Raw genomic sequence first — 15,185 nt, forward strand, 5'->3', positions numbered from 1 at the left:
TACTTTCTTTCTTGTGGCCACTGGAGTTTAACCCTTTAAATGTGGAACTTGGAAGAGGATTGGTTCCTTCCCTCAAGGAAGATTTTGGGCTCCTCATGCAAATCAATCTGTTTTATCTCCACAGACCAGAGCTATATAAAAGATGCTGGTAGCATTTGCCAAGTCATTGTGAGAGATTCTCAAATTGTGTCATTTAAATATAGCACAATATAAACACAAAAATCTTCATGCCCTGTACTTCTCAATAATCACCAGAGGACAAAGATCAGATTCTATTTAATAAATTAGTAAAGTTGTATCCCTTGCATATAATTTTAAAGTTAGTAAGAATAGGACATAATTTAGAATATTTATGGCAATAAAATATCTCATAATAAGAAGATGATAAAGAACCAAAATATTAAAGGAAAGGATAACTAGAAAAGTATCAGAAAATATTTAAAAAAAAAACCGAAAACAAAGCTTCAAGAGCATAAACCAAAAGGCAGGGAAATCAATGAATTTAATAACATCAAAATCAAAAATTTCTGACTGGAAGGATGCAGGAGAAATTAATGCAAATTATAGAAGAGGAATGGGACAGGTGAAAATGGGGTTGGACCAAGATTTCTCCATAGTGACCTTGTTATATGATTTTTATTTATTTTTTAAAAATATATCGTTATTGATTTCAAAGAGAGGAAGAGAGAGGAAGAGAGATAGAGACATCAACGATGAGTCATTGATCGGCTGCCTCCTGCACGCTCCCCACTGGGGATTGAGCCCGTAACCTGGGCATGTGCCCTGATTGGGAATTGAACTGCGATCTCCTGAATCACAGGTCAATGCTCAACCATTGTGCCATGCAAGCTAGCCTGTTGTTTTTATTTTTGAACTATGTGAATGTATTACATATTCAAATTTTAAGAAGCATTTTAAAAAAAAGGATCCTGCTTGATGAAAAAAACATGGATACAGTTAACAGGCACCTAGGTGAAAATAGTTGCTGTGCTTCTGCAAAACCATATCACGAAATTCTATGACCCAGAAAATTTTATCCTGGGCATAAATCACCCTCCCATCCTTATATAAGTCCATAGGACCATGTGTGTCGCTAGTATCTAGAGTGTCTAGCACACAATAAATATTTGACATTATTTGTTAATCAAATAATCAGAAACTAATAAGCTAATGGTGTCAGGGAGTTGAAGCTATGTTGAGTAACCATCACAGAGAGGGTGAATAGTTAAAGTGGATGGCAACCATTGAGTGCTATGCAGCACATAGTGTACTTAGAAACCAGGAATGGGTGTTAAATCCTAATGTTTGTGTTAGAAAGAGAATAATAATAATGAAGTATATTACTCCAAACCATTTATGCTAATTAAAAATAACCCCAAACAATACACATTTGTCAATAAAGTATTAAAATGAAATATACATATTAAGCAAATTGGAATGGTTGCCAAACATGGGGAAATAAAGGAAATAAATAAACTAGTAAGCCATAGCGATGAACCAAAAAGTATGATTAACTAAACCATCTTTACCCAAAATTTAGGGGGAAAAATTGTGGTAGATTAAAGACAGACACAAATACTTTGCTATTCCTTCCTTTGAAACATAGGACCTAAAATCCCTCACCTTGATTCTGAGTTTGTCTTAACGACTTGCTTGACTAATATTATGTGGTTGAAGGAACATTCTGCGATTCTTTTAAGAATCCTTGCAGCTTCTACTTAGGCTACTTGAAACAGTTGCTTCAAGGGAAGACAGACAGCTTCCTTGAAATTATCTGTGTACCCAGAGACCACTATGCTGGAGAGGTCACAGCAAAGCACATCAGTGGATCACCCCCAGCTCGGCCCAGCCTTTCGGCTCTCAGAGCAAGGCGCCAGCTATGCAAGAGAAGCCACCTTGGCCTCTCCAGACTGGCCCATCCGCCAGCTGAATATCACTGAATGACTTCAGTCAATGCCTTAGGGAGCAGAGGAATCACTCTGCTGAGCCCTGCCTGAACTCCTGACCCAAAGAATGAGATATAATAAACCATTACGTTTTGAGATAACTTGTTAGTCAGTAATAGAAAACTAGAACCAAGATAACTAATAACAAAACCTGACTACCACAAACGTTAAAGACCAAGCATCAAAGGTAAAACTAAAATATTAAAGGAAAGGATAACTAGAAAAGTATTAGAAAATATTTTTTTAAAAACCCCAACAAAACGTCAAGAGCATCGACCAAAAGGCAGAAAAATCAATGAATTCAATAACATCGAAATCTAAGATTTCTCATTAGAAGGATGCAGGAGAAATTACTACAAAGTATGGAAGAGGAGTGGGATTGGTGAAAATGGGGTTGGATCAAGATTTCTCCACCGTGACCTTGATAAACAAAATGGTGTTAATAGAAAAGACAACAGGGTGAGAATGAATCACTGTTGTTGGTTATTTTCAACTAACAAAATTTTTAAAAGATGATAGAATGAAAGAAGTTGGAAGCTGGTATGGGAAAATAGGGACCGCTTGGCAAGAATCCTGGGATGGGAACAGGGAAGAAAGGCTGACAATGGATATCACAACCAAAATGCCATCTGTGGGAGACAACTGCTATTGGTCTAAGTCTCTGCACCCAGATTTAGTGCCCAGCATGGCAATGCAGCCAGGCTGCCCCCTGGGGTCAACCCCAGGGCCCCCTCTTTCACCTCCACTCATCGCTGCCCTCCTTTCGCAGAGGTGCCTAGTTGAGGTCCTGGCTCCCCTCTCATTTCCCGTTTACTTGGACAACTTGCAAGCAAGATGCTAGTATATTTTCTCTGAGGTGGCTTTTCTACTTACTGTCATTCCCACCTTTTTTTTTGAGGCTTTTCCTGAGGGAAGCCAATAAATACCAGAAGAAAATGGGAAATGAGAATATCAAGTAACTCTCATTGGAAAAGAAAACATCATTTCGATGTTACTGTCCCCAGGAGTCTGACCTGGGATGGAGTTCATGATCAAACTTAGAAACTTGAATGGTGGAGGTTTGTGCAGACAGAGGCCTGGCTGTTGGTACCACAGTGGGACGGCATCTAGAAGTAGAAGGAAAGAGCCTTCTTCAGTCTCCCTGGTTCATGCCCTAGGGCAGCTAGAGTGGGCCCACAAAAGCAATTAAGAAAGTTGTGGAGAGTGAAAGTGAAGAAGATTGGTCAACTCTGCACCCTCCTCATACCTTATTTCTCAGTCAAGTCTCCCATTCCTTCCATAGGTCAAAAGCTAATTATACAGTTATATTTAATTTAGTGTTGATTTTGATCAATTAAATAACTTTTTCAGAAATTTGAATTTATATTTTTAATTTCAAGAGTTTTTATTGAAAACATAATTATGTTGAAATAATAAAATTCCCTAATTATTAAGTTGAATAAAATCCCCAACTAATCAGTTTTCAAATTTCGTTCAAACAAAGATGACTTTGCCCCAAGAATGTGCAAAGTTTATAAAACAAAACAATTTAAAAAAATTAAAATGATGTCATAATTGAGCTCATTTAGTAATGATAATTCTAACAGAATAAGTTTCAGTAATAAGAACACCATCTCTACCATTGTTTATCTTATTTTGAACTGTATGAATTAGAAAGGTTTAACTGTTTGATGCCCTGTATCAGTGTTCCCATATGTTTAGAATATACATTAATTCAAATTGTTATTAACGTAATTTAAAATTTACCTTGCTGAACCAAACTAACCAAAGATAAAGGCAAATAATTAGATAAAACGTAATTACTTTGCCACATTAAATCAATTTGTCAAATATAGCAATCTATTAATTTTAACTCATGTCTCCCACAATTAAAACATGAAAATTTCTAGACCATCAATATAGAATCAGCACTTAACTCATTGACTATGTGCTAATGGTTCTCTGTGTATTTGTGCACATGGTCTAACACAGCACTCTCACGTCAGGCAGCTCATAGACAGTTGTCAATGTGGCGGCCATCTACTTTTAAGCATTGACAATTCCACACAAGTAGTAACCAATGCATATTATGCTGCTTCTGATAAAATTATGCAAAAAGCCTATTCGTTAAATAGGCTTCCTACCTTGCATAAATTGTTTCCCATCTCCTTTGCAAAGCCCTCGCCCTGTCTCCCTGATGTACCTACCTTTTTATCCTGGCCTCTATCCATTGTTTAGCATGCCGTCCTACCAAGGCTTGCTGCAAATCTCTTCAACTTATAATACCATTGGGTAAAGATAAGTAATAAAAATAGAATTTTTATTTTCTAGGTAATTTGTGTTAATAAGCTAAAGGATAGCTTCTCCCAAGGGAATGTGAATTATTAGAATGCAGAAGAAATCTGTCATTAAGTTTAATTCCTGGTAGGACTGTGAAGTTAGTTTTTTTGTTTTGTTTTGGTTTTGCCAGGGACCATTTTAAAGAGCCTCAGTTTAGCACATCTAGGAAGTTTAATCCACCTTGTGTCATTATTGGATCTGGAAAAAATTGGGTTTGCTAGTTCTGTGAGAGTTATCCTGGACTCTGCTCACCTTCTTGGGAGCATATGTAACTAAATAATTCCAGAATTTAACTCATATTTTATTTAAAGTTGCTAAAAGTTGAGTATAACATAGAAATCCAGGCAAAGATGATCCACCAGGACACTTAATGCTAGAGACTTAGCCTGAGAATATTAGAGATAAGAAATCTGCATTCCTGTGTAACCACCTGACCACCAATCACTTTATGTAGAAGCAGACTGCTAAGGGTCAGAGTAATCCCTTCAGTTCAGTTAAGAATTCAAACTGAAATTTCATGTAATTAATTATATTAATTTTTAAGCTGTTCAGTTTTAGCTGTGCTAAAATGAAATAATAAAATAGGGGTACTCTGACGAATAACTGACAAGATGAAAATAGATATGATAAATCCCCTGTATGTACCTAAGTCATGTTTTATTCATATTTTAATTCTCTTACATCAAACAAAAACTCAGCCAACTCCTGACAGTAAAAATTCATGCATCTTACACAAGTGTTCTTGATCATTTGCAACAATTTGAAAAATATTAAAATTTCCTACTTTGACTAGTTCAACAACCTTAAAAAAAATAATCGTGACCAATCCAATCTAATTGGAATAGAATGCACTAACTGGAAATTTCAGAATATTGCATTAGTCGTACACACACACAAAGTGACTAGACTGGAGCTATACATGCTTTGTTTGAGAAAGAAGCCAAAATTAGACATGAATAATTTTGGCATCTAAACCCTAGAAAGTGGTGATTATTCTGTGTATAAATCTATATAAGAACTTGTTATACTTATTCACCCTAGAAATACTTTGAAATAACCTAGTTTTGATAATGATAAAATTATTTGAGGGGTTTTATCTGAAATAACTGCTGAATTTCTAATAAAAAAAACTCAAGATACAATGACCATCCCTTACTATTCAAATTCAATGTTTTTGTAACATTCAGTAAATATTATTGATACCATCTGCTTCTCAACTTTATGGAGCATAAATAGATTCAAGATACTTAGAATTACTGTAATGGGAAGTGATATAATCACATTAATAGACTTACTGAAAATTTAACTGTTATGGTTGATACTTTTATTTATGCTCCATAGATAAAGATAATAATCCTTTTCCTGAGGAGAGTTATCTGATTCTGGCATTCTGCTCATGCTTTTTGCCCAGAAAGAACACTGAGTACTTACAAGAAAAAAAAATCTCATGCATTCTATTCAATTGAAACCTCAGGCTTGGGAAAGACTGTTTTACCAGAAAATAAATCCAAAAAGCCATAAAGGCCAAGACTGACAGATTTTACTTCAATAGTTATATTCTTTTTTAAAAATATCTTTTTGTATATCTATTGAGTTAAAATATATGTAACAGTCTTGGAGGAAACTCTTGCAATGTATGTAATAGACAAAAGATTATCAGACTTCAGAAAGATCTATGGATATATAAAAGAAGGGAAAAAATATCCAACAGTAAAATGAACAAAGGATATGAATAAAAAAAGTTCAAATAAAAAAATGGCAAAAAAAGATGTTCAGGCCTAGTAGTAAGGTGATAAAAGAAACAGGATATATATGCAAGTGTAAACATATACATATATACACACGCTCATGTTTATGTAAAAATGAGGACAGATAATCTAGAGTGTTGATAGTATACTGTAAGTGCTCAAGCACTGTTCCTGGGAGTGGTAATGGTGTCTTTTTAGATGGAAGTATTAAAAATATCTACAATACTGTATGTGTGAGTATCCATTGAGCCAATAAATCTACTTCTATGAATAAATATAGCTAAAAATGACAGAAATATCTAACACTAATTGAGTGTTTAATATTTGCCAGCAATTGTTATGTGTTTTATATATCTTTTTCCATTTAAATCTCAGAAACTTACGTAGAAGGCCCCATTATTATAATTCCCATTTTACAGTGAGGTAACTCAGTACAGAGAGGTTAAGCAAGTACAGAGGGGTTACATGGAGCCAGGATCTGAAGTTATCCAGGCAGTCTGCCACCAGAGCTTTTTCTTAATGCTGCTATTCTTTAGAAGTAGCCTCTCAGGTTCACAAAGTTGTCACAAGAAAAGTTTCTATAATTTTTTATAATGGCAGACAATTGAAACCTGACTAACACTTGTCAAAACTGGTATGTATAGTGATAATACATCTTTGCAATATAATACTATTTGGCTGCAAAGTGGAATTATACAATCCTATCTGAATTATATATACAACACTGCAGGACATGTTAAGTTAAAAGAAAGGAAATCGAAACAGTTTCTATTATATGATCTTATTTACTTATATATCTGTATATATCTGTCTACCTATGCAAATACATGAGAGAAGAATTTGAAGGATATATATAGCAAATGATTAGTGGAGGGTTATTTTAAGGAAGGGAGACATTAATGGTGATTGAAACATATATTTTATTTGCCTCCATCACATGTAATAAAATTAAAAAATAAAACAGATTTGAGTACAATGAACTCTAAAAAACACCCAACATATAAATAAATAGAAAACATATATAGTCACATTAGTCACATAGATTAGTGGAGGGAAGGAATACGTTTAAAACGTGTAAATGCTACAATGGAGAACTCCAGGGAGCCATTGGAGTTCCTGGGGAAATTATATCAAACTTGATACATGAAGGATTAATGCAAGTGGGCGATGATGCTTTTTTATGCAGACGTGGCAGCGCTCATTAACTCATCACACTGTTTCAGACACACGCAAAAACCTAAAAGCAGAAGAGAGCAGGGCTGAGCTCTGGGCTGAGAAACGCTATGGTTGGAAAACTGGATGAAGACCAGATCACACAGGACTTTTGACTCTGTGTGAAATCATTAAAATGTTGTTAGGTAAGTGAGAGATCAAATGAGATTTTCTTTTAGGAAGAAAGCAGCATCGTGAGGGTGGGTGAAGTGTGGGCAAGCTTTGAGGTAGGGAGAGCCGTCAGGCCAGTCAGGAGGGCATGCGGAGGCCGGGGGAGTCTGAGAATAAGGTGAACTGACGGATTTGAGAGAACTTAGCAGGTAGAATAGAAAGGACTTGCAGGTTTTGAAGTTTAGGAGTGAGAAGTAGGAATCAAGGAAAAGGTAGGCATTCACATTAAGTACCAATTTTAATTTTTGACAGTGTGTTCCCATGCACTAAGCACTTAATCTTATTTTCATGTAAACTAATTAATTACGATAATGTAGGCAGTTCACTCTTCAAAAGCAAGGGCAACATCTTATTTGGGTTTATGTCCCCCTACTTGGCATAGTGCAGATACATATCACAGATATAAAAATACAAATACCCATAAAATACCAACAAAAATATTAGCAATAAAAGTTGGCATAATGCCTTAAAGGATTAAAGAATTCAAAAGTGTTTGATTGACTGTAGCTAGGAAAAGCAGTTGTCTGTCCACTAAACCAACAATAGTGAACATGGTTGGCATCTCTTATTTCAACATTTAGCATTTCAAGGTATCACAAATAGGTGAATTACGTGTTTTTACAATATAGCATATTAAAATGATTTAGAACTTTCATTTCATAGTATTGTATTCATTCAGTGATATCATGGTGTGTGCTGCTGAAAAAGCATTTGTTAAATAATAAAAATTCAAAATTCATAGGTACGAATGTACTACTTTCAGAAGTGCTGCACTTTTCAGATGAATTCATGTTAGCCCAAGCAAAACTGATATCCTTGAATGATTTTTAAAAATGTGCATGCTGCACATTTTGCTGAAAACATCAAAACCTGTGCTTATTAAATCATCCTGAAACCCAGTTCTATGACTTGTAAAAGAAATTAGGCCCTACATTCAAAGTGCTGGCTAAGAAATATTGTAGCTTTAAAGAATCAGAGAAATATTTCTATTTTATAGATACAAATTTCATGAGATAGAAATGAATATAGTCGTTTAATGTTGATAAGGATCCAAAGATAAGGATCCAAAGATGCTGCTGACAAAGGCTACCTTTAATGAGCTGATTTTCCAAAGCATTTTAAAAAGGTTAACAAACAGACACCTTTCAAAACAACTCCAAGGATCCTTCTCTAAATGTGTGCTCTCTGCTTACCTGGAATACATATCAAGGCACTACAATATTGCCAAAAGAAAACATGTTGTTTTCCCAGTTACACATAAATACCTTTAAAGGTATGTTTGGGAGTCTTTAAATTTTATTATCAATTTGTTTCTGTTCAAAACAAGAGCACAAGCTGTCCATTAAGAAAGGGAAGAACAGCGGGAGGTTATAGAAGAACAGCTGTCTCTAATCACCGTGTCAATTGATACACATTTAGAAATCTACCTCCCCAAAGAAAGAAAAATCAATATGCATTTATAGAACAGCCAGCATTTCAAATACATGGTTAGTGTGACTAGATTCAAAGTTCTTAAGCTTTTTACCTGTGACCAACAGGGAAAGAATGTTGCCATTTGTCATGAGCCGTTCTATGAAGAGTGGTGTCTTCTTACATCACATCATTTCAAAGGATTTGCTAGGACGACTGGATTGGCTCAAGCTGAAACAGCAGCCCAATGACTAGAAAATCTGCCTCATAGTTTAAGAACCTACAGGGCTTCAAGCATCTATGATGCCATAGCATTTGCATTCTTAAAAAGACACCCCAAAAATCAAACAACGAATGTTGAACATGTATTCTTCAGCACTATTTCAAAGTATTTCTACTCTTCATTCCAATGGTCTGGAGACATAATTAGACACTGTCAACTCTACCAATACTGCAATGGCTAATGAGCACAGGCTGAAAATATTAAATATATAGTAAATATATTTTAAAAATCAGATAAAATTAATTCACACATGCAATTTTATATATGCCATTTTAACTTTAAATTAATGGGGGTCTTGAGAAAAATAAAAATCAACGTGTGGAAAAGTAATCTTATTTTAAGTTTATGGGCTCTTACGCTGTACTACTCTATTAGATATTATTATCTGCCTAAAATGTGCCTGTTAGACATGATATTAGTCTTGGAAGATAAGATTATATTACTGTGTATACCTATGGTTTTGGTGGAATCATAAAACCCTAAGCACATGGGGAAGCCAATGGAATGCTCTTTTCAGGAATATTATTCCAGATATATGAAGAGTGCCCTTCACCTTCTTTTTATCAGTGGGTCCTTAACCTGGAGTTGGATCAAAGAGGTGGGACAAAGGCTACTGATTTGCTGATCTCTTCTTGTAAAGAGATCCCCTGATACAGACCAGACATCAATAGAGAATTCACTAGAAAGGAAGAAATAAACATGACTCCCTTTTAAAATCCCTTCATTCACTTATTCATTCTTTCATTCTTCTAATTATTCAGCCTATACTTTGTTCAAGGACTACACAGACAGGAAAGTTACTAAGCACTGTAAATACATGTCTTTGAACTACTTTGGATATAGAAATGATAATAATAAAAAAACAATATGATACAAAGTAATAATGGATTGGCCATGGTGTCAAAACTACAGAAAATGATATACTTTACAGAAAGGAAGAATGCCCAGTTTGAGAAAGAGCTGAAGCATCCCTGAAGCCAGCCAATAGAGTGGGTATTTTGTAGAGCACATTAGAAGGAAGTAGTGATGTGTTCAGAATTCAATTCATGAAGGATCAGTATTTGAAAAAACACATCTTTAATAACTGCATAGTGAAGAATATAATTCGGTATAGAAATCCCGATGCAAAAAATAGGGTTCTCTTTACAAAACACTTTGGACAAATTCACAGATACATAGAGCTACTTCTAGAAAGTAACATCATTTCCTTAGCCAGAATATCAAGGTGGTTCAGGAGGATTAAATAGGGTTCAATATAAACTTTTTAGAGTTCTTCATAAATGGTGTGTTTATGACTTCATAGACGTGTGTTATAATAAGGCAGGCAATGCTCAATATGAATGTGAGTGCATGTGGCCTCTACTCTCCCCCCCACGCCACCTGTCCTCGTTACAAACTTACCTCTTACCCAACAAGGTGGAAAACAGAAACCCAACAATTCTAGACAACAGCAAAGAAATCTGAGACTTTGATTTCAAGAGGAACAGAAACCATTGGTAATGACAAAAATAGTTAATGCAACCTAAATGGCTAGACCCCATTCATAGGACAGATTCCTGGCTGCTTCAATACAACTCAGGCCTAGAATTGTTTTTAGGTATCCAACGCTAGGTACTGGCTTAATTCTCTTTCCCACTGAGAAACAATTTTTAACGTTTCATGTTTTTGCTTTTTCTCTCTGCTCACACTACAGTGGTCAGGTTCCATGCTAGGCAATGCTATGTCTGAGGCATACATAAGCATAAATACCTCTTAGGAAATTCCTAGACACTTTCAGCATATTCCCCAAATATTTTTTCTCTGCTTCCCAAGGTACCTTTCTGGATTTAAATCAACTCATTTTGTAAGAACAGTAACTTTCCTAACGATATTTATTGTAGTGTAAAAACTACACTTCCCAGAATATACAGCCCCTGTTGAGTAACAAGGTTGTCATCAGTTCCAGACAGCAAGCATTAATTTTTCACTCTTTGGACTCTAAAGCTTGTCATTTCATTAGTTTCAGAAATGGCTCCACTGTTTATCTGCCTTTTTCACTCAATGGGAAATTATAAAAGAACGTAACACATCACTTTTACAAATAATATTCGCCACAAGTGAATATAATACATATAATTACAATTATTTCAATTACTTAAATTCTTAAATATGAGTAGTATATAATCACACATTCCACATTTCTTTATTCCACCGCTCCTTTCTTCATATTTGAACTTATATATTTCTACAAGTAATGATTTGAATTCAAAAAGTATCATCTCATCGAAAGACCATGAAAAGGTTGTATAAATGTCACTGCCTTGCTGCGAAATTTACATGCTCTTGCTGAACTCAACTCGGAACATCTGGCCTGGCCTTCCGCTGTAAAGGAAATGCACCTACGCGTGAAACAGCACGCCTGGCAATAGCTGCTTGACACAGAAGAGGCCTGAAAATGTGTGAGAAAAGGCCTTCTCTTAATCACACATTTACACATGCACCGCTCATTTTTATTGTCTATAGAGTAATGCTGGATCTTAGTAAGAAAGTTCCCACTGCTCCTTCCCTTCTTCATCTGTAAGAGTTTGCACAGCCTCATATAAACTTCCAGAAATCAGAGTATGCCAACTAGAAACCAAACAGGCTTTTCTAAGCCATGCTTATAATATGATTATCATATAGAAATGAGGATGTGGGCATGGATTTTTATGGATTACATAATAATGTCTACACAGAAATTATAAAAATAGAACATTAAAGCTTATTTTATCAATGTAGTTGAATTCCTGTCATGTTAATTTATGCTTTGGTCACTTAGTCTAGACTCTGAGATCTTGAAGGCAACCCTGTGTCTTCCTCTTGTTTATATCTTCTCAAGTTTAATTTTTTCCTTAAAAAATAAGTAATGTCTCAGAGTCATTTTTTAAAAATAAGTAATAGGATAGTTGGAGAAATTCTGGAAAATTATAAAGAATGAAATCACTTATAATCAATCACACAACCCTGTAGTAGGATTTTCTCAAAAGGCTTTCTTTCTTTCTTTCTTTTCTTTTTAAATGACCAAAAAAATTTTTTTTTAATTGCTAATACTTTACCAAAATTAATGTTATTTTAAAATTCATTTAAAAGAAATTTTAAATATAAACAATGTTTTATAAAGAAAATTTAGAAAATCTAAAGAAATAAAAGGAAAGGAATACAATTACTCATAATGCCACCATCCGGTGATAGCTCACATTTGCTTCCATTTCCTTATCTATTTTTCTCTGTAACTAAAAGTAGGATAGCACTTATTGTCCTTATTATATTTTTTCACATATATATTAATGAGTAATTTACTGTTGTTAAATATTTTTTAAAAATAAAAAATAAATATCTGCATAATTTTCTATCTTGTTTCTGTAGAACATTTAATAGTTTGCTATTCAGCTATTTAAGAAGACAAGGCAGTAGAAAACATCTCTGCTTCAACATTATCAAAATTTCTTACCAATTCAGACAATTTTATTTGTGAAACAAGAAAATAAAAGCTTCCTTTTCTTGAAAAATATTTTTCTTAAATTGACCTAATATGTGTTAATTAAATTTGGATCTCTCTGTGTACCGCTTGCTCCATTTTTCTAACATAATGCTTATGCCAAGAAAAAGAACAACAGCAAAGAAAAATGAACACTTAAGCATTTGAGATCAGTATATTGTTTCTCATTTTAGGTGAAAATTAACTTCATAGTACAACTTTCTCAAACACGATTTTCTGCAACATTATGGTGATGATATTTTATTTAAACTAGTAGAATAGCAACAATAATGAAACACATATTCAGCATGTTTAAAATTACATTTTCCCCTGCAGAGAAAGAAAAATGTCAGAATTGTTTACCTGGGGATATGATGTAGAAGAAATCTTTAAATTCATCCATCCAAACTTCTGCCAGTCTCCTGTTGTTCTTGTTGATGACATGACCAGTGCCACCAGGAAAAGTATATGGAGTTGCCTTCCGGAAAACGTGGCCCACATGAGAGCAAGTCACAATTTCCAGTGAGCCTCCACATTGCCAAATCTGGGGAAAAGAGCAATTGTTGTATAACAATCATCATAGATAATGCAGTAAAACTGACTGAGAAGCAACTGAGGCTAACTAAGCCCAAAGCTTCAGATCGTATATGGCTCAACCACATCAGATGAACACAATTTAGAACTAATATATTTAGGTTTGGCAATATATTCTAGTTTGAAAGAACTTTATATATTTAAATATGGTAGCATTAGAATCATAGAAATAAGATGTAATTATTTCCATGTGCCTTTATTAGACAGCCTAATTTTCAGTTTCAAGTAGTTAACCTAATTGCTATTTGATATAGGGTATCCAAAATTTGCTATGAATAAATTTGTAAATATTAGATGCATGCTCAATAACTAAAGTTGATATAGAGAAAAATCAATCTATTATACTGCACACATCTGGGATTTTAAATGACCATTAAGTCCCAGTTGCCCATATCCCCTGTATGACAGACCTTTGAATATGTTATTATTCTAATTAAAATATGCTAGAACTCCTTTATATCTCCTGAACATCTATGCATCCTGCAAAGCCCATCTCCAAGATCATTTTAGTATTGGATTTAATGTTGTGTGAGTTTTGTAGTTTAAACAAAATAGATCCAGAGACATAGAAGTATGGAACAGATGGGTGAATCTCAGAGGGAAGGTGGGGGTGGGGGAGTGTGGTGGGGGGATTAATCAAAGAACTAACTTATATGTAAAAATGCATAACCCGTGCACACAGACAATAATGTGGAGAAGGCCTGGGGCAGGGGTGTGGGCAGATGCAGAGTGAGGGGATCAATGGGGAAAAAAGGATATCTGTAATACTTTCAACAATAAAGATAAATTTAAAAAAAAACAAACAAACAAGCTTTTATGAACTGATTACACACTATTATAAGCAATTGTTTATTTCACTATCACTCTTTTAAAACTATGAACACTTGGAAGACATATGCAATGTATAGGTTGTCTCCAAACTGTGTACATCCACAGTAACAGCTAATAGCTCAATTTTGAAAATGAAACACGTTTTTAAAAAATTTATCTTTATTGTTGAAAGTATTACAGATGCTCCCCTTTTTCCCCCATTGATCCCCTTCCAGGCCTTCCCCATACCAATCTCTATGTCCATGGGTTATGCATATGTGCATTTAAGTTCTTTGATTAATCTCTCCCCACTCACTCCCCCCTCCCCATCTTCCCAGAGATTCCTCAGTCTGTTCCATGCTTCTATGTCTCCGGATCTATTTTGTTCCTCAGTCTGTTTTGTTTATTAGATTCTACATATGAGTGAGATCATGTAAAACTGAATCAGGAAGAATCAGAAAACCTGAATAACTAATAACAATGGATGAAATTGAAGCAGTAATAAAAAAAACTCCCAGCAAACAAAAGCCCTGGTCCTGGCAACTTCACAGGGGAGCTTTCTAATTCTTTAAGTTGTAGGGTTAGATAGTTTCCTAAAACTTTTCCTTGCTTTTTAAAGTAGGCCTGTAGTGCTATGAACTTCCCTTTTAGGATTGCTTTTACTGTGTCCCAGAGATTTTGGGTTGTTGTGTTTTCATTTTCATTTGTTTTCAGGAAGTTTTTGATTTATTTCCTGATCTTATTGGTAACCCATTCATTGTTTAATAACATATTATTTAGCCTCCATGTGTTTGAATGTTTTTGAAAAGGCTAAAGGAGTTTATCATCACCAAACCAGCATTGTAGGAAATGTTAAAGGGACTGCTGTAATAAGAAGAATAAATAGAGAGAAACATAAGCATAAAGATTTAAAACGACAATAAATAAGGACCTATCAATAATAACCTTAAGGACTTTAAGGAAGAGATCAACAGCAATACAGTCATAGTCGTGGACTTTAACACCCCACTTACTTCACTGGATAGATCTCCCACACAAAAATCAACACAAAAACAGTGACTCTAAATGGCACACTAGATCAGATGGATTTAATTGATATTTACAGAACATTTCACCCCAAAGCTGCAGGATATACATTCCTCTCAAGTGCACATGAGTCATTCTCAAAGATAGACCACATGTTAAGACACAAAACA

At 34.7% G+C, this 15,185-nt stretch overlaps 1 protein-coding gene across 2 annotated transcripts in view; it reads right to left on the bottom strand.

Annotated features, from left to right (window-relative positions):
• GALNT13 (polypeptide N-acetylgalactosaminyltransferase 13) overlaps positions 1 to 15,185 on the bottom strand; it is a 417,254-nt gene that overhangs the window by 116,566 nt on the left and 285,503 nt on the right. For both annotated transcript variants that reach the window (XM_087819844.1, XM_087819845.1), the window contains exon 9: positions 12,949 to 13,129. In XM_087819844.1, the coding sequence (XP_087675970.1) occupies positions 12,949 to 13,129 (181 nt within the window). The remainder of the gene's footprint in view (positions 1 to 12,948; positions 13,130 to 15,185) is intronic.

This window comes from Miniopterus natalensis, chromosome 8 (assembly GCF_054644295.1).
Source record: "Miniopterus natalensis isolate mMinNat1 chromosome 8, mMinNat1.hap1, whole genome shotgun sequence".
NCBI lineage: Eukaryota > Metazoa > Chordata > Mammalia > Chiroptera > Miniopteridae > Miniopterus > Miniopterus natalensis.